Source organism: Myotis davidii, unplaced genomic scaffold (assembly GCF_000327345.1).
Source record: "Myotis davidii unplaced genomic scaffold, ASM32734v1 scaffold238, whole genome shotgun sequence".
Taxonomy (NCBI): domain Eukaryota; kingdom Metazoa; phylum Chordata; class Mammalia; order Chiroptera; family Vespertilionidae; genus Myotis; species Myotis davidii.
In genome coordinates, this window is record NW_006293779.1 from 5,654,375 (window position 1) to 5,673,523 (window position 19,149).

At 52.8% G+C, this 19,149-nt stretch overlaps 1 protein-coding gene across 1 annotated transcript in view; it reads left to right on the forward strand.

Moving 5' to 3' along the window:
* Nucleotides 1-19,149, forward strand: part of OTOF (otoferlin) — a 97,056-nt gene that overhangs the window by 49,414 nt on the left and 28,493 nt on the right. The window contains exons 6-12 of the mRNA XM_006767590.2: nt 1,880-1,924; nt 6,136-6,209; nt 7,847-7,973; nt 8,983-9,037; nt 14,337-14,468; nt 18,437-18,499; nt 18,930-19,014. Of these exons, the coding sequence (XP_006767653.1) occupies nt 1,880-1,924; nt 6,136-6,209; nt 7,847-7,973; nt 8,983-9,037; nt 14,337-14,468; nt 18,437-18,499; nt 18,930-19,014 (581 nt within the window). The remainder of the gene's footprint in view (nt 1-1,879; nt 1,925-6,135; nt 6,210-7,846; nt 7,974-8,982; nt 9,038-14,336; nt 14,469-18,436; nt 18,500-18,929; nt 19,015-19,149) is intronic.

Here is a 19,149-nt window from a genome sequence, read left to right on the forward strand (position 1 = left end):
ACAGACGCACACACAAATACGCGCTTAGGAACCCTGGGAGCCTCCTGGGGGTCATAGTAATAAGGTCAAAGGAACCACGCCCGTGACAAATGCGGCTGGACCTTTGCCTTCAGGCAGCTGTGGGCGGGGTGGCATCACCCAGGCCAGCTTGGGACCTGCCCTCCTTGGACTCCAGGCTGGGTGGGGTGGGAAGAGCCTGCAGATTGGCCTGGGGGGTCCAGGTCTGAGTTCTCCAGCTCTGCCTCCTACCAGCCTGGTGGCCCTTGGCCAGTCACAGACCCTCTTCCTGTAAAACGGGGGCCCGGACAAATGAGACGCCTCCCTGACTGCTGTTGGGAGAGCCAAAGGGATGACGGAGGGACAGGTTGTAACTGGGGTGCCAAGTGCTGCCCCATGTAAGGGCTGGTGACACACAGGTTCTTGGCGGCTGGACAATCAAAGGGTCAGGAATCTGGCGGGAAATGGTGAGAGGAGAAGCCTAGACCTGGTGGGGAGCCAGGAAGGCGGGTCCCCATCCTCTGTCCCTTATAGGGGAGTGTTGGACAGGGAGCTGTCTGAGATGGCAGGTGGGCTGAGAAAGGGTTTTCTGGGGACAAGATTGGAAGCCTTGTAAGGGCCACCAACTGCAAGAAAAGAAGCGCTAACTCTGAATAATCAGAAGAGCTAAGTTCGAGTCCCATCCTGCCTGACTGCCACTAACTAACTGAGTGACTTTGGGGAAGCCACTAGCCCCTCCGGTTCAGTACCGGGAATGGGGGGAGCATCCTGGCTCCCGTCCAAGTCTGAGATCCTAAGGGACCCAGGGATACACTGGATCCTGGGGCAGTGCCCATGGGAAGCAGCTCTCTGGGGCCTCTGGACAGTCGAGAGGGCTGCCCACCTGGGCGGCTGCGGCTCACACAGTGCCGAGCAGTCCCTCTCTCAGGCCTACAAGGGTGGGCCAGGCTGTGGATGGAGCTTCTTCTCAGCTCTGGTCACCCCACTTCACACCAAGGGCTCTCACACAAACAAACCCCTCAGCTGGAGCTTCACAGCACCCCGCCAGCGGGTCCCCTTACTCACAGGGTCCTCCGCACCTCTCCCAATCCCAGCCGTCAGTACTGCAGAGAGGGGATGAGTCACCAACCCCAGGGGCACTCTGCTCTCAGATGCACAAAACCGGGGCTCCAGGCCCTTGCATGTCAGTGTGTATTCGCCTCAATCACCAAAGAGATACTCAGCACACACGTGTGCATGCATACACAGTGCGCATGTGTTTGCACGTACACACATGCACACATTCTCCCTCTGTGTGAGGCCAGTGAGCTGCACTAGGAGCCACATCATAGAAAGAACCAGGAAAGGAGTGGGCTTTTGTCTCACAGCCGCCCTAGAGGCTTGGGGCTTTCCTTGGATTCCCTGTACTCTAGACTCTCTCCTTCTCTTTCTCCAGCTACTGGCCCTCCTGCCCTCCATGGTCCCACCTCCTTCTGCCCACCTTTCTTCTGAGAGGCCCTCGGGGCCTGGAAGGACCCCACTCCACTGGAAGGGATTAGGGGAGGAGTAGGATGGCTCAGGCCTGGAGGGTGGCCAGGCTCCCTTGAGTTCCCCGTGACCCACATTTAGAAATCACTAGTCCTTGGGGTGGAGGAAATTAGCTGCTACTCTGAGGCCTCTGCCCTCATCAGCACTCCAAGTCTCTCTCTCCCCAGCCCTATGGGATCCCTGCCCTACAGGTTTAGGTGTGCTGAAGTGAGAGGCTGTGGGCCGAGGGGACTGTGGGACAAGAGTCCAGTGGGGAGCATGGGGTCAGCAGGGCCAGGGGCTAAGTCTGCAGTGTCTCTGGCCTGCGCCCTCTCACACACGTCCCCTTGTCTCCTCGTTTCTTCTCCCTACTCAGCAAAGGCAAAGAGAAGACCAAGGGAGGCAGAGATGGCGAGCACAAGTAGGTGTCCCAGGCCAGGGCGGAGCCCAAGGGCTCGAAGGGTCCTCACCACAGGGTGCGGATGTTGGGGCGGCCCATGTCGGAGGCTTAGTCATTGGCTGTCCTGGCGGAGTCAGCACCAGGGGATGGCAGGGAGAGGGAGGTCTCACTACTTGACCATGGGAGTGAGGGACAGGGAGGTATAAGGGTGGGTTGGGCAGTGGCCGGGCCTTCTGATTTCCATTCCCTCCTCCCTCCTTTCAGCGTCTCGATTCTGCTTCCACTTCCCTGTTCAGCTCCCACCACTGCGTCAGGCCTTAGGTGTCCCTGTGTGTGTGTGTGGGGGGGGGGGGGGGAAACCATTTGTGAGTAAGCTGCAGGCATCACAGTATGTCAAGGGAGTTGGGGAGGCTCAAGAAGCCAATGACCACCTTCAGAAGGAAGGCAGGGCCGGGCGGGTGGACATGAAGTCCTGGAGGCCCAAGGAAGCCTAACGAAGGGGTGGCTCACAGTCCAAGCACACAGTAGGTCCACTGTAAAGGCTGGTTCCTTAGCACCGCTCTATTCTAATCTCTTGCCATTTCCAATTAACATATGAGATCAAGTAAGCTGGCGTTTACTATTCTAACTTCATGTGTCCAGCCTTAGGTTGATTAAAAGGATAGGAAAATGGGACTCCTAAGAGGAGGTTGCACAAGTTGAAACTCTTTAGCCTAAAGAAGCAAAAGTGTGGGAACCGGTTTGAAAGCTCTGGACGGTTATTGTGTGGCAACGCTGTTCATTTCTATCTCCACTGGGGAGAAATCAGTGGAAATAGGTGAAAGTTGCAGTACAGAAAATTTAAGAATAGAGCCATGGAGACACTCCTCTCCCTGTGAGTATGTGAAATTCTGGGGGAGAATCTGGTTTGGGGAGATGGGAAATCTGTTTCCATGATGCTCTTTGCTCAGGCCTTGCAAGCGGGTGGGTCACGGGGGAGAGCTGAGGAGCCAGGTCCCCTGGCAAACATGGGGGTAAGTGCATAGGGCTGCCTGGCCTGCCGTACGGTAAGGGCACATGTGCCAACAGGCCAGTTTAGAGACAGGTTCCTGTATGAAGGGCCAACCTGTCCTGCCCAGATGTGGGAAGACATTCAAAACTAACTGAAATTCAGCACACCCTGAAAGATGACTGTAAACGCTGCAGTGATGACATTACTGGTGCTGGAGCGTGGACAATGAGAGAGAGAAACCCACAAAGGAGCACGTGGAGAACAGTTCCCCAAGTTGACATTTACTAGTAAGGGATCCAGAGAAGACCCCCCCCCCCACTCTGCTTCTAGGCCACAGCATTTTGCTTCTCCTAAGGCTTCAGCTAATGGGACCAGACAGTCCCATTGAAGCATTGAAGGCCGTCTTAAGGAGAAGCCTTGGGCAGCCACGGCCAGCTGTTCATTTTCAGACAAGTCCCTCTAAGTCACAACCTCCAGAATAACAGAGACCAAACTGATGGGACCCAGCTCGTTACCTTTAGTTTAGCCAACGTTCCCAGACATTATGAACACCAAGGTCTCCTCAGGACCCCCAGTGCATCACCCAACCACAATGACATCCTTCTAGATCTGAGCCATGGAAACAGCAAAGACATCATCAGGTCTATAGATGCAGAAAGAGTTTGAGTGAACTAACTTCAAAATCTTTTCTCTAGAGAGAAGTCATGGTCTAGTTAGCGCCATGGTCGGCAAACTGTGGCTCTCGAGCTGTATGCGGCTCTTTGGCCCCTTGAGTGTGGCTCTTCCTAAGCCTTAGGAGTACCCTAATTAAGTTAATAACAGTGTACCTACCTATATAGTTTAAGTTTAAAAAATTTGGCTCTCAAAAGAAATTTCAGTCATTGTACTGTTGATATTTGGCTCTGTTGACTAATGAGTTTGCCGACCACTGGTCTAGCCTGTAGGTGCATAGCATTCTAACTTTGACGAATCCAGGAAGGGGACGCCCAAATGTGATCATAAATCCTCAATGGATCCTAGAGGCCCACCACCCCGGCCCTGTTTCTCCTACTTTCATGCAGCCATGAATAAAAGAACCACTTGGTTGCAAAATAATTTTTCACCAAGTTGATTATTGGCTTTCTCGCCACATTACATCTTTAGTAATTAAAGAACCCCCTAGACCAAATGCAGAATTTCAGTTTTAAAACCCTCAGCCACCAGTGACCTAATCAAACAATTAGATTTTTAAAAAGTACAAATCTTTAATCCACTTGGGTAATCTTCAGATTTCACTGATTAACATTTATTTCAATAAGAACCTTTGCCCTTTGCCTCGGGTAGCAAGCGTGCTGCTTCCCATTACCTGGCGCTGTGAGAGACTTCAAAGGCATCTATTTTCCTGCTTGAGAGCACCTTCCGTCCCCTCTCCTCCCATTATTACTCCTGGAAAGCATGGTGCTGGAGAGAGCAGGCAGATCAGTCAGCCCCAGCCTCCTTGCACCTGCCTGATGCCTTTGTAGGAAATCATGAACATGCCAGGTGCTTCCTAAACTGTGAGCTGGTGCCACATGAAAGGAGTGGTTTTGGTTGCTCTCTCGTTGGGAGACAGACACACACCTGTCCATGTCTTGCCGGCAGATGAAGAGGAAAGGAAAGGCCTGGGCCTAGGACTGGGCTAGGTTTGGGGGGATGAGATTGGCTCTCCAACCCTGAGGAGAGAGGCCTGAGGTTTCTAGGCCACCTCCACCAGGACAGAATGGTCTCGCCCAACTCACGTTAAACTAGCATAATGAGCACGGGCCTTGTATGAGTAATATGCCTGTGGAATAACTAACTATTGGGAAAACATTTCTGGGTTTATTCACTGAGCTAACACATCCCAGAACCTTAGGAAGCTACATCTATATAAGAAAAATGTAGTGGGCTGAATGGTAGCCACAAAAACAAAAGTATGTCTGTGTACTAATTCCTGGAAGCTGTGAATAGCACCTTATTTGGAAAAGGAATCTTTGCGGATGTAATTTAAGTTAAAGGTCTTGAGATGAGGATATCATATTGGATTATCCAGGTAGGCCCTAAATCCAATAACAAATGTCCTTGTAAAAGATACGAAGTGGAGAAATTTTTAAAAAGAAAAGAAAAAGAACAGCGGTCCTGAGAACCATAGTGAAGCCTCCACAGGGAGATGCATGGCCCACGATGGGTGGCTCAGCTATAGGTGAGTTTAGGGTTCAAGCCTGCCCCTCACCCCAGGTGGGCCTACAGGAGGACAGGGCCACACCCAGGAGGAGGGGCAATGGGAAGTGGACGGAGTCAGGTGTCCAACTAATGCAATATTAATGGGGTAATGGAATACTGCACTTTATCCCATGCTGAACCTACTCCTGGTCCCTCCTGGCACCAGGGATCGCAGGCTCAGCTGCGGGGATAGCACAGAAGGGACAGTGAGGACCCCTGCCCCTTCCTCAGCCCCCCGACGGCAGGGCCTTCCACCTGAGGGCACAAGGCCACACCAAGCCAGAGGAAGAGGTAGGAACTATGGAGTCTGCCATATGTTCCTGGGGACTGGTGGAGGGGGAGATCCCACAGTGAGAGGGGATAGACCGAAGGGGCCTTTTTAAAGCCAGCACCAAAGATAGATGGGAAAGAGCCTGTTTCCTCCTTTTCACTGGGGACCAAGGAGGATCCCAGGGAACAGGGAGGTTGGGAAAGACAGGGCCGGCTTTGAGCACCAGGGCCATCTGAGAAGTGAGCAGCTAGTTTCAACCACATCTCCCAGCACCTCTGCCTCTGCCCCTCTGAGTCCTGTTCCTGACTTCTGTTCTGATGCTTTGTGTCGGGTTGGCTGGCTTACTTTCCACCCAGTATGGGGGGTGGTGGGGGGAGCAGGGACATGGAAGAGCAGCCTGGGGGCACTGGCGGAGCTTGGAGCTCTAAGACTGGACTGAGAAGGGCTGAAGGTCCAGGATCCGAGGGGCTCCAATTAAGCGGTGCCTGCCAACCGCAGGCCACCTTCTCTGGTCGCTGGCTCCCCACCTGTTCCTCAGGGTGTGAAGGCCTGGGCAAGGGAAGGGGTGAGGTTTCCTCCGCCCGAATCCCCCCTCTTGGCTTCCAGTTTATCTCAGTACCAGTAGGCGAGGGGCTGGGGTTTGGGTGTCCTTTCCCTCGCGTTTTCGCTCGGGTTTTGCTCTTCTGTTGGTGTGTCTTCCTCCTTGCATCCATCTCCCTCCACCTCCTCATTTGGCGGCTCCTCTCACAGAACCGGGAGGAGCGTGTTCTCCGCCATGAAGCTCGGGAAGAACCGGCTCCACAAGGAGGAAACCCACAGACAAGGTACAAACGCGTGCACCTGCCCTGGGTCTATAGCCATCTCTCCGCACCTGAGACCAAGCCCCGCCTCTCTGCAGTCAGGCTCTCCTGTGATTGGCCGGAGGAGCCATGTGGGCGGGGCCTGGCATCCCATTGGCTGGCGGGGGAGCCAGGCCCTGACCGTGGCCCTCAGGCAGGGGTCGCTGTGAGGGCTGAGGGCTGAGGATGGAACCGCATCTCTGTTGGTCTGTTGGTTCTCAACCTGGGGGTCGAACAACCCTTTCACAGGGGTCGCCTAAGACCATCGGAAAACACATATATAATTACATACTGTTTTTGTGATTAATCACTATGCTTTCATTATGTTCAATTTGTAACAATGAAAAGACATCCTGAATATCAGATATTTACATGATGATTCATAACAGTAGCAAAATGACAGTTATGAAGTAGCAACGAAAATAATTTTATGGTTGGGGGTCACCACAACATGAGGAGCTGTGTGAAAGGGTCGCGGCACTAGGAAGGTTGAGAACCACTGGGACTCTAGACTCTAGAGCCGAGCAGAGCCCCCTGCCCAGGGGCCTGTTAATGAACGGCTCCTCCCACCCTCTGCCCCATCCTGCTTCCTCCATCAAGAAGCCTAGAGATTTGTAGTCAGAGTAGGGATAACAAAAAACAGGCGTTGTTAGGCCAAGTCCTTATTTCTGGGGCAAAACCTGACTCTGAGAATGTTTGCCCAGATCCTGCCTTTTCCCTCTCACTGGGCTGCAGGGAAGGCCTTGGGGAGAGAGGCAGGGTGGGCCTCCAAGGCTGGAGTGGCCGGTGGCACTGGCCTCCCTGGAGCAGCAGGCTGGGAGGGGGTGAGACAGTTGTTTAAGAGAAGGACAGGCAGAAAACGGAGGGATGGAGTGGATAACATGTGTAGCTGTCTCACCCAGGTCCTCGGGGCGCCTGGCTGCTCTCCCCGTGTCCACTGTGTGGCCCACTGGCCCAAGAATCCCTCTCCCCTCCTCCTGCCCCCATGCCAATTCCAGCTGTGGAAAGGACACAGCTGCTGGCTGAGGCCCAAACCAACGACCCCTGGGTGGCTTCTTAGAATCATCATTTCTATGTCTCATTGGATTAGTACAGGGTTAGGTTCTGAATTCCATCGGCTATTTTACATGGATAAGTTGCTTCCTAAGCCTCCGTTTCCCCATGTGTGACATGAGAATAGTGCCCATGTTGGTGGGCATGGCTATGAGGACTAGAGATATGTGTATAAAGTGCCTGGCACTGTGCCTGGCACATGGTAGCCACTACATAAATGGGTGTAGCTATTGTTATGAGTGGTATATAAGTGTGTGTCTTTTATTTCCTACCTCTTTCATGAGGCTACTCAGTGCTTAAGTAACACACAATAAAAGAGTTACTTTCTATTAAAATTTTAAAAATCAAAGCCAGATATAATTAAAATCAATTTTTAAAAAAGCAAAACCAGATATAAAAGATCAAGATGAGGTAGGAAACTGTAGATATACAGGCTATAATATTCACAGCAGATGCTACTAGTTATACCTTAAATTTAACTGTTAGCTTCCCTGATGCCAAAGCAAAAGGGGAAAGACCGTCACTATCCCACCGTCCCGCCCACCTAACCAGCCTTTCTTCTTCCCCAGATGAACCAGCAGTGCTGGAGATGGACGACCTTGACCGCCTGGGCATTCGCCTGGCAGAGGGGATGGATCCAGACTCCGTGTCTCTAGCTTCTGTGACAGCTCTCACCACCAATGTCTCCAACAAGCGGTGAGTGGGCAGAGCCCCACATCCCCAATTGCCCCCCCCACACCCCAATCAGACAGGAATGTTAGAATTTGGGTTCATCTGAACCTGCCCCTTTCTTCTCCTGGCTGTCTCTCTCAGCTCTCCTGCGGCAAGTCGGCACAGCCATGGCATGCTCAGCCCACATTGGGTGCCTTATGTGCCGAACCAGCTCAGCCAGGTTCGGTGAGCCTGAGGGGGGGCGGTAGAGGATTGAGAAAAAGACAGACAAGAGAATAAAAGCTGGGTCTGGAGAGAATTGAGAAAAAGTCAGACAAGAGAATAAAAGCTGGGTCTGGGTGGGACGCTGCCCTCTGTGATGGAGAGCTAGCGACAGCGCCACGGACTACACCCCATGTCTTTATTTTATAGCAGATTCCACAAGGCAAAGTAAGGGCATGGTCAAGATGTTTACAACATTCTCATGGGTTTCAATCCTATTCAATTACATGCACCTGAACTCTATCAAGCCCACAGCACTCAGGCACATGGGGCCACGTGTTCGGACCATAGGTTCAAGCTTACAACTACAGCTGTTGGCTATAATTGTGCTGGGAGGGCTCTGCCCTCCAAGCTGGGACTTGCGCGTGGCCGTGAGCGGACTGTGCCCTCTCATTAGTCTGAGGCTTGAACCTGTCCAAACACTGTAGCCGCTCTCCACACTCTCCCCGCAAAGGCAGAGTGCAGCAGTTGTGGGCCTGTTCCCAAGGCACCGAATACCTCCAGGCCCAGGGAAATCACAGAGCCATCCAGCCCGTATTTGAACCTGCTGTTCTGATGCCTGCCTCCCTGTTAATTATGCTATTGCTTAGTTCTCTCTGTTGGGCATCCAAAAACAGATACTCCCCATTCTGTTTGACAGTCCTGGGTGTTTGAAGACCACAGTTCTGTCCTTCCACCCTTCTTCAAAATCTAACCACGGCCAGGGAGGGCCCTCCTCCTCCCCTGCAAGCAACCCCTTACACCAGGCCTGATTGTCCATTCTCCTCCTCAGATCCAAGCCAGACATTAAGATGGAGCCAAGTGCCGGGCGGCCCATGGATTACCAGGTGGGTGGGCCAACTAGAGTCCTCAAGCCTTTCAGACTCTGCTCGGTGCGCGTGGGGATGTGGCCTGGCTAGATGTGCATTACAGACTCTGTGGAGGCAGGGATCTAGGGGTCATGGACAACCTCAGCCAGATATAAATTCCCCAAGTACACTTGTCCTTAGGAGGCACACAGAGAAGCGGCACAAAGAGACGTGCAAACCCAAAGGGGAGATTGGAAACTCTGCTTATGCTGCTCAAAGCCCTCCCAGGATTCTGTGTCCAGAACTGGACTTCATACAGTAAGAGGGACCTGGAGGAACTGTAGAGACCAAGGAGCACCCCCTCCAAAAAAAAATCCCAACAATCGAGCCTCTGAAGAAAGATTTCTTCAGTGCATTTTTTAAAATTGTTGTATTATTTTAATGCTGTAAGTAATGTCAGCCTGGTATAGATAGCGAGAGTGGGTGTTCTTGTTTTTGCTCCTCTGTATTCTCTGAAATTAACACTTAATTTTTTTGTATGTTCCTAAAACTGGAGACAAAAGGGCTGAGACAGGGAGAGAGCTACAGCTGTAAGATACTGTGACCACCGTGCACACCGGTCGCTGCTGGGACAAGGCCATCGGGGCAGCTGGACAGCAGTGCGGCCCTCCCAGCCTGGGATGTTATGGGAGCACAGCTCCGCCGACACCGGGCATTAGACAGAGAAGGCACGAGAAGCTGTAGGCCCGTACAGGAGAGACTTTGTAGATCGAGTGGCCGTTGCTGCTACAGGAGCCACCTGACAAAGTAGTTCTTCAAAGTAGCCCAGCCCCCTGCCTGGTCAGTGGTAACTTATATACACACCAAACGGAGGAGGCCTCGTGCCAATCAGTGATACACACCAAACAGAGAAGGCCTCGTGCCAATCAGTGATACACATGCAAACGGAGAAGGGCTCATGCCAATCAGTGATACACATGCAAACGGAGAAGGGCTCATGCCAATCAGTGATACACATGCAAACGGAGAAGGGCTCATGCCAATCAGTGATACACATGCAAACGGAGAAGGGCTCATGCCAATCAGTGATACACATGCAAACGGAGAAGGGCTCATGCCAATCAGTGATACACATGCAAACGGAGAAGGGCTCATGCCAATCAGTGATACACATGCAAACGGAGAAGGGCTCATGCCAATCAGTGATACACATGCAAACGGAGAAGGGCTCATGCCAATCAGTGATACACATGCAAACGGAGAAGGGCTCATGCCAATCAGTGATACACATGCAAACGGAGGAGGCCTCGTGCCAATCAGTGATACACATGCAACAGAGGCCTCATGCCAATTCGTGACACTCGTGCTACATTAACAAACAGGTTACATCCTGGCCTGCACGTATGCGCATGATGGCAAATTGGCCTTGATCATCTGGCGTACTCTGATTAGGGTTCCCACAGACCTGATCCTCAGCTTGGCAGGACCACACCCTCAATCTCGTCTCTTTTCCCAGAGTTGCTCAGAGCCTGAGAGGCTGAATTACATCAACACACCTCACAACAGGCTACTGTACAAGCCAGAAGCACCTAGTGCCTATTTATAAACTGAAAGCAGGAAGGGCCAAGAGACCATCCATTGCTTAGACCTCCCCTTGGGGGCTAAGGAGACCCAGCTATAGGTCAGGAGACTCCTGGGTATTCCTAGCATTGAGAGGGCATGCTGTCTGGTGAGAGGGGACAGAGCCTTCAGGACACCCCACCTGGCCTAGGTACCAGCGCCAGACCCCAGAATCAGTGTGAGTCCCCTCTCCCAGGTTAGAGCTTATCTTTTATGCCCAATTCCCAGAGCCCTTGTACACCACCTCAAAGACAGCCCCACCTCATCTCGCTCAGGTGATGATGTCATGTACTAGATGGCACCTTTCTTTGTATCAAGCACATCTGTTCATGTTTTCTCCAGACACAGCTTGTTTCCCTTAATCCTCACTTCAGTCCCTGACCATCTGTTCAGGTGGAAAAATAGCCCCAGACACTGTCAAATGGCCCTGCCCCTGCGGTTTTAGATAACCTCAACCCACTGGGCTTCTTAAAGGTTCGGGTATGTCACCCCCTCCCCTCTCTGCAAAAATCCAAGCATAGAGTGTTCTAAGACCTCTGAGGGCTTTTCCAGGGGACTGGGCTCAGGGCTTGACTCCTCTGTGTGCTGAGAACAGGAAAATTCCAAAGAACAAAGACCCCGTAGTCAGATAGTGTTGCCTCCACAGCGTCACCAGCCTGCCAGGTAAGGGCACACAGAAAATGGAGTCTTTGCTGTTAATGGAGCTGTATTTTCTGAAGGTTTACCATATGCGAGATACTAGGTCAGGAGCCGTATATGTGTTGTCCATTTAAGTTAATGTCATTCTTAGAACCCTCTAAATATAGGTATTACTACGTGTCATAGGTGGAACACTGAGAGCCAGAGAAGGTAAGGAGCTTGACCAGGTCACAGTCACTCAGAGCTAGATCCAGGGTTCCAACCTGAGGGTGTCTGACTGCAGCAGCGAGAACGACTCATTTCCCTCTAATTTAACCCTTTGGACAGTCGCTACCTCTGCTCCCTGGTCAGCTTCCGCTTGCTGCCTGCTGCTTGTTTTCCAAAGCTCTTTCAGACCGCTTCCTGCCAGAGGACCGCTTCTCTGATGGAGAGAGACAGTGCCACGGGCTACAAGCTGTGTCTTTATTTTATAGCAGATGCCACGAGGCAAAGTAAGGGCGTGGTCAAGATGTTTACACTGTTCCAGTCTACTCAACTGCATGCACCTGAACTCTATCAAGCCCACATCACTCAGACACGTGGGGCCACGTGTTTGGACCACAGGTTCAAGCTTACAACTACAGCTGTTGGCTATAATTGTGCTGAGAGGGCTCTGCCCTCCAAGCTGGGACTTGTACGTGGCCATGAGAGGACTGTGCCCTCTCATTAGTCCGAGGCTTGAACCTGTCCAAACACTGTAGCTGCTCTCCACAAGAAAGCACAGTTGGTGACAGGAGAGGGACTTAGCTGCACTCAGATTCAGGAAGGATCCTGAGGCCTCAGAGCAGTGAAAAGACCATGGCATACTCCTGCCCCCTGTTTCCTCTGTTTAGGATGTACGTAATGGGCAAACCCGGTTATGATTATTGACATCTCAAAAGCGAGAAGCCACAGTCTCTTCCTCGTGAATATGCAGTTTCCCATCAGAGTGAGCAAAGGTCGGCCCTTGGCAGAGGTGTTCCTGGTGGATGATGAAGTCTTGAGTCTATTCCCTCAATATGCAAGTTCAATATTCTCTCTTCCCAGCACCAAGACCTTATACGTTTTCACCTCCAAACATCTCTCCAGTTTCCACCTCTCTGTCATCTTCCTCCCACTGGCCCTAGACCCCAGCATTGACTGCAGTATTGCACCCACTTCTTCTCTGGTCTTCCTACCCTCAGATTACTTCCTCCACTGCATCCTGTACCATCTTCTCAAAATGCAGATCTGGTCATGTCACATCTCTGCCACCAGGAGTTGCAGGAAGGTAAAGGCTATTTAGAAGAAAGTGCTAAAGGGGCATCTCCTCTCATCTCCAGCTCCCAGCTAGTGTTCTCACAGCATGATCAGATGGCTCAGAAGCAGGTCACGAAGCACTATGACTCTTGGGTTCTCCCAAGGCAAAGGTATAGATTTACATTTAGCATTGTTCCTTGCGATGCCTTTATGAAGCCACCTAGGGATTATGTGTCTTATCTTGGCAGGAGAAGGTGGAATAGTCAATTACGAAAAGTGCTTCTTGATCAGCTGTCAGTCGGACCCACTGTGGCTCTATTTGCCCCTTCACCTTCCATCCAGGAAAAATAAAGTCCTCTGCTGATGATTATTTTATAATCATCAATTAATGGGAGGGAAGGATGGCCAATCCCCTCCCTCGTGTTTTGTGCGTTTTGTTTTGTTTTTAATTTCAAGTCCCAGTGATGCACTCCCCTCTATTGAGCGCCACTGGGGGCAGGGGCAGCAGGATGGCATCCCAGAGCATAAATATTTAAATATATGCTGCTTTTAAAATAGCACCGTAAGAGGCTACACCAGCACCAGGCAGTGGCCCCAATTGTGCGTTCTCAGGGTTCCCCCTGGGGCCACCACTCAGCCAGCAAAGAGTACCCTGCGCCTCTCTTCTCCCTTTTACTCCATTCAACCCTCTGCCCTCCTCCTCTCTCCACCTCTGACCTCCTGTGTGTCAGAGCTGCCAGCCAGGGCTGTCTGCCATCATGGGCTCTGCTCAGTGGAGGAAGGTGGAAACTCTGGGTCCTGAAAAAGGCTGTTAGCATGGCCGGGCCTCTGTTTGAAAATCATAAAAACGGACCAACTGCTCCTATTGGGAAGGTTAATCTCCTGATGGCATGTCTACAGTACCTTATTATGCCAAATCTGTGTCTGTCTCTTCCTAGTCTTGGGTTACCTCAAGTCCTGTTTCTGTTGTTGTTTGGTTGGTTTGTTGTTTTTTTTAATGGAAGGGAGAAGATGGGTTAATTGTGGGGAAAATGATGAGATTTAAAAATACATATTTGGTATAAAAAGTTTCATCGGGGTCAAAACTCTATAAACTACTGTGCAAAGAATATTCTGGAAGGACTTCTAATGTCTATTTACTCTCTTCACAGCAAACTCTGAGTTAAGGTAATTAGCTCTATTTCCTTCTGAGCTCCCTTAAGAAATGGTGATTATTGAACTTCTTCAACGCTCCAGGTTCTGAGCTCCGCTCCCTTGGTACTTCCAATTCCAAACAGAAATGCTTGAGTGCATAGTTCAAGTGCTACTTCAATTAGTAAATGTTCCAGTTCTGTATACTTTCCCAGCAACATGCTCATTGGCATCGGAGTTTCTATTTTTCTTAACATCTTTCGTTTTGATGTGTAAACCTTTCTTGGCCTTTCGCATGTTTATAAGACTCTCGTGGACATGGTGGATGATAATTGTTGTGATTATTCTTTTTATGAAAAGGGAAAGTGGTTCTCTTGAGTCAAATCATATTTAGAAGTTGCATCAAAGCACGGCGATTAAAATACCAGATCTCCAAGAGGAGAAGCGTGAGAAGCAACCTGTACAGTTTCACCAGAAGAAATGTGCTGAAGGAAATGCTAATTCTAGCTCAGCAAAGCCCATTTTGGTAAAATGCAAGTTCAAGAGAGTCGACGGAGACCATCGTGAGCATCAGACAGACCCTGCCTTCTTGGGAGACCAACCACTTAACCGAAGGCTGCCTTTATTCTGGCAGAACCAGCTCCAGGGCTCACACATCTTTCCCTCTGGCCTCCCCCTCTCCTGCCTGCAGGTCAGCATCACGGTGATCGAGGCGCGGCAGCTGGTGGGCCTGAACATGGACCCCGTGGTGTGCGTGGAGGTGGGCGACGACAAGAAGTACACGTCTATGAAGGAGTCCACTAACTGCCCCTACTACAATGAGGTCAGTGCCCATGGCCCCAGGTCGGGAAAGGGACCTCCCAAATGCGGCAGGAGGCTGGGCCCTACCCCCACCTGGGCCCAATAGGAGCATCTGGGAGTCAAGAGGCACAAAGGGCTACCAGCAGGGGTGACCTTGACCTACCCTGTTCCTACCACTAGAACACTGACCTGCAGTCTAGAGTCTGTGAACCCCAATCTAGATCGCAGCCTGACTCTGGTCTGGCCAGGTGCCCACTCCTGTTCTTTGCAGCCATTTGAGGCCACATCAAGGTCAAAGGACCTCAGAGACCTTCTAGTTCGGTCTCCCCATCTTGCTGAGATTAGAGAGTACTGTGGATGGAGACGGGCCCAGCCTGTCCAGCCTCAGCCCAGCACTCTGTCTGCCACCTTGGATGGCCACCCCAGACCCATCACCTTGACTCTGGGCTCCAGGAGGACCCATCCTAATCATCTTTGGTCCCTGGCACTCCCTTTGCTGGAGGGGGCATCTAGTCTGCTTTTCCCCGTGGCTCCAAAGGGGTACCAGATTGGCCCAAATAAGGCATCTGTGCCCTGTGTCCCAGTGTCTGTCCTGAGGAGTGGTGAGGGCTGAGGGTGCCTTCTGTAACTAGGGGGAGGGCATCTCTTGGGAACTGTGGGAACACCAAGCCCTGTATCTTCCGTTAGAAAACCTGGGCACGCTCTGCCCTTCGTGGGGGCCCAGTCTAGGCTGGGGCCTGGCCAAAGTCGCCTGTGTGACCACAGGCAGACCTGTTCTCACAGCTGGTTTCCCGCAGGCCCACAAGGGCTAGAACGTCAGGAACCCCCCACCTTACGTCAGGACTCATCCCTGACTGGAAAAGCCTTCAGCCTAGATAACGGCTTACTTTCCCCTGACAGACATGGAGACAGGTTCCCTTGGCCTTCCACGGTTATTTGATAGGGGCAAAGTCGCATCACCTTGCACCAGCCCAACGCACCTCATGTTCCATTCAAATGGCTTCTTCCTTCCCAAGGAAACAGTTGCTCTCCCTACTCTGTGGTTCCCCAGCCAACTCCTACTCACCCTACAGGGCCCAGCTCAAATGCCCTTGCCACTGAGCAGCCTTCCCTGCACTCTCTGGGTCAGAGGTCAGTGCACCTCTCTCTGTGTGACAGTAATGTCCCTGAGTTGTGGTTGGTCCTTCGTGTCTGTCTCCCTGGTGGACTGGAGGCTCCCTCTAAGTCCCCTGCATCGTGTGGCCCAGCCCAGAGCCTGGCATGTTCCTGGAGGGGTTTGGGAACACTCTGCTGAATGGATACTCACCCAAAGGAAGAAGCAAACGTCTGCTGTGGGCCGGGCCCATGTCTGCCAACACGGGGACTGTAAAGTCAACAGTTTCTGCCCCAACGGGCCACCTCCCAGTTGCAGCCTCGAAACCACTTTCCAAACTCCATATTTATATCCACTAAGACGATTCATTCCACTCAAGCGGCCCTTAACTTTGTTCTTGGTCACAGTTTTGTTCTTCTTCACAAACCCACGTAGCTCTGATTTACGCCGTTTCTGTTTCCTCTAAAGCAGTGTCTCTCCAGCCCAGCACTATGGTGATTTGGGGCGGGTAACTTCTGGTGTAAGGGACTGTCCTGTGCATTGTAGGATGTTAAGCAGCATCACTGGCTTCGACCCAGTAGATGCCAATAGCGATCCCCTTTCCAGCCGTAGCAACCAAAAATGTTTCGATATTGCCAAATGTCCCCTGGGAGTCTCAGCATGTCTCGCCCCCTCCCCCCCATTAAGAAGCACCACCCTAAACTATCTTCCCACGATTCCTCCCAACCACATTCCTCCTGGTCCCAGAGGTGTACTGCTTCTGGCTAATTCTTAGTTAAGGAGAACCTTCCTTTGGCTCCAGTCATCACAAGAGAGAGGTGAGAACCATCGACATGACTTAGCAGATTTCTAAACGGTTACAAACGGAAAATATACCCAGGAAGTGCAAGGAATGTGACCACAGACAGCCCGAGAGGGCAAAAGTCTGGCTGTCTTCAGCTGGCTCGCTCTCCTGGGGCTGGCACAGCTCTCAGGCGCCCAGGAAGTGCAAGGAATGTGACCACAGACCACTCCGAGAGGGCAAAAGTCTGGCTGTCCTCAGCTAGCTCGCTCTCCTGGGGCTGGCACAGCTCTCAGGCACCTGGCCGGCCTTGGCCCGACTGCCTGGCTCTGGACCTGCCCTCCCAGAACTACCTGACCAGGCCAAGACCCCTTCTCTGTGGATGCATCTGGTCCCGGCCACTGGCATCTTCCTTCTGCCTGAACCACCTCTCCCCTTTGCCCTGGATCTTTCTCTTGATGCACCCCAACGAGTCTGGCATTATGACATTCACTCAACACCACCCACTCTGCCTTTACGTCCCTTTTGGCTCCACCTTTGCCTATAAGGTGTTCTACTCTCACATATTCTAACTATAGCTACCAGAAATCATGTATGCTCAACGACAGAAACTACACATCTGTCCATCTCCTATCTATCTATCCAACTATCCAGCCATCTAGCTATGCCTTTCCTCAAGCCCACATATCTCCTTAGTGACCACCTCTCCCCTCCCATTCACAGCCTGACCACGTGAGTTGGCTCCACTTTCTCACCTCCCACTCACGCCTCAACCTCTACCATCGTTTCTGTTCCATGACTTCACTGAAACTGCCCATCTTTAACTGCACCAAGGACCTGCTGTCCCTCAGTGCAACATCCACCCCCTCTCCCTGACTGGCTGGCTCCTTTCATCTGCTTGCCGATCCCTCCCCTGGGGACCTCTGGGGACCTCTTCTGCCAGCTTCTCCCTCCCCGCCTTTTCCGACACACTCCCCGGGCACCTCCCCCACTCCCCCCACCCCCAAGGCGTCAGTTGCCATATGCGTGTCTGGCTCTCCACCGTCTCTCCAGAGCTTCCGTCCCCCACCTGACGTATTGCTGCCATGCTAGCAGCTGGTGCTTGTTGGGCACTGACCATGGGCACCCCTGCGTGACAGAGGTCATCTCATTGAGACTTCAACACCACACACCTGCTGCCCCCGCCCCTGTGAATGATGTCCCTGCAGGTCAACATGACAGCCCTGAATCATTCTCCCCACATCACAGAGGGATAAACTGAGGCTCAGAAAAAGCAGTGATGGGTCCAACAGTCAAAGCTCGGTCTGTCTGTCTCCGCAGCCATACCTTCACCCACAGCCAAGAGCAGATCCTCCTGAGATCTTCCCGCTAAATACATGGGCAACATTTCATCCTTCTGCCCACAAGTTCATGAAAGCGGGGTGCCTCCACTCCTCCCCACACCCTCATTCCCTGCGCCTGCCCCCAAGGCCAGAGAGATGGGTGGGCACCGCCCCTGGGAGGGGCAGCTCCCAACTTGAGAGGACAGTCCACGCCCGCAGCATTTGCCATTCCCAGCGGTTTACGTGCCTTCGTACCCCAGATTCATCGGTTCCAAAGCTCCCCTGTTTTCTGTTTTAACATCTCCGAAATGGGCTGTATCTCCTATGGCTGAATGGCGATGCCTATGTAGCTCATATAACCACAACATATAGTCCCAACATGTCTCTAAGGAGGGTGTCATTGTCCTGCTTGTTCAGTTCAGGAAACTGAGGTCCAGAAAATGTTGCTCAAGGCCACACAGCTAGAAAGGGGCTAAACAGGGGCTAGAAACCCAGTCTCCCAGCCCCCAGCCCAGGGCTGCTCCATCGACTGCCCCTCTCCCTCCCCTCCCACACTCGGTGGCACTGGCCCTGCCTAGGGGTTGGGGTATGGCCCTCATGTTGGGGCCCAGCCTCCCACCCACCCCGGGTCAGGGAGGACCAGTGGCTGCCACTGCTGCTCACCTGAACTTGGGGGCTCAGGGGAAATGGCCGGGGTGCAGACAGGCACTGCCAGGAGGGAGGGGCCCAGCACTGCCCCTGGGTGTTAGCTGCTGCCCACCCAGTGACAGCGGCCTGGGTCCTTCCCCCTCCAGTACTTCGTCTTCGACTTCCACGTCTCTCCTGACGTCATGTTCGACAAGATCATCAAGATCTCGGTGAGTGGGGAGCAGCCCCTGGCAGGCAGGCCTTCAGCTCACACTGCACCTCCGTGCAAACATAGAAAGGGCGCCCCTCAGGGAAAACCAGCCACAAAAAGGCAGCCCTGCACCCAGACACACAGCTGGGCAGGCGGGGCGCAGGCTGCGTTTGAGCCCCTCTCGCCCCATAGCTGGGTGGCTTACGCAGTGCACAACCTGCTCACCTGTACTGGCATCCAGCCAAAACAGGCCAGGGCAGGGGGGCTCATCTGAGCCTCGGCGAGCCCCCCACCCCCGTGCCCGGCCAAACGCTCTCCTGCTTCACCCAGAGGCTTGGGTCCCCAGAAAGACTGAGGAGGTGCCACCATCAGTCACCCCACCCCGCCCCTGCCCCTGGAGAGCCTCAGCCCCGCCCAGCCTGACTGGTGGCTGTGGCTCTGCCCGGAAGGTGATTCACTCCAAGAACCTGCTGCGCAGCGGCACCCTGGTGGGGTCCTTCAAAATGGACGTGGGGACCGTGTACTCCCAGCCCGGTGAGTAGCTGCGGCCCAGCCAGCAGCGGTGCACACGGCTCGGGGGCGTGGGCTCTCAGTCTCCCTACCCCGGCGGTCCCTGGCTCCTGAATACACACACCACACTCATATGCGCGCATAAGCACATCCGCGCCC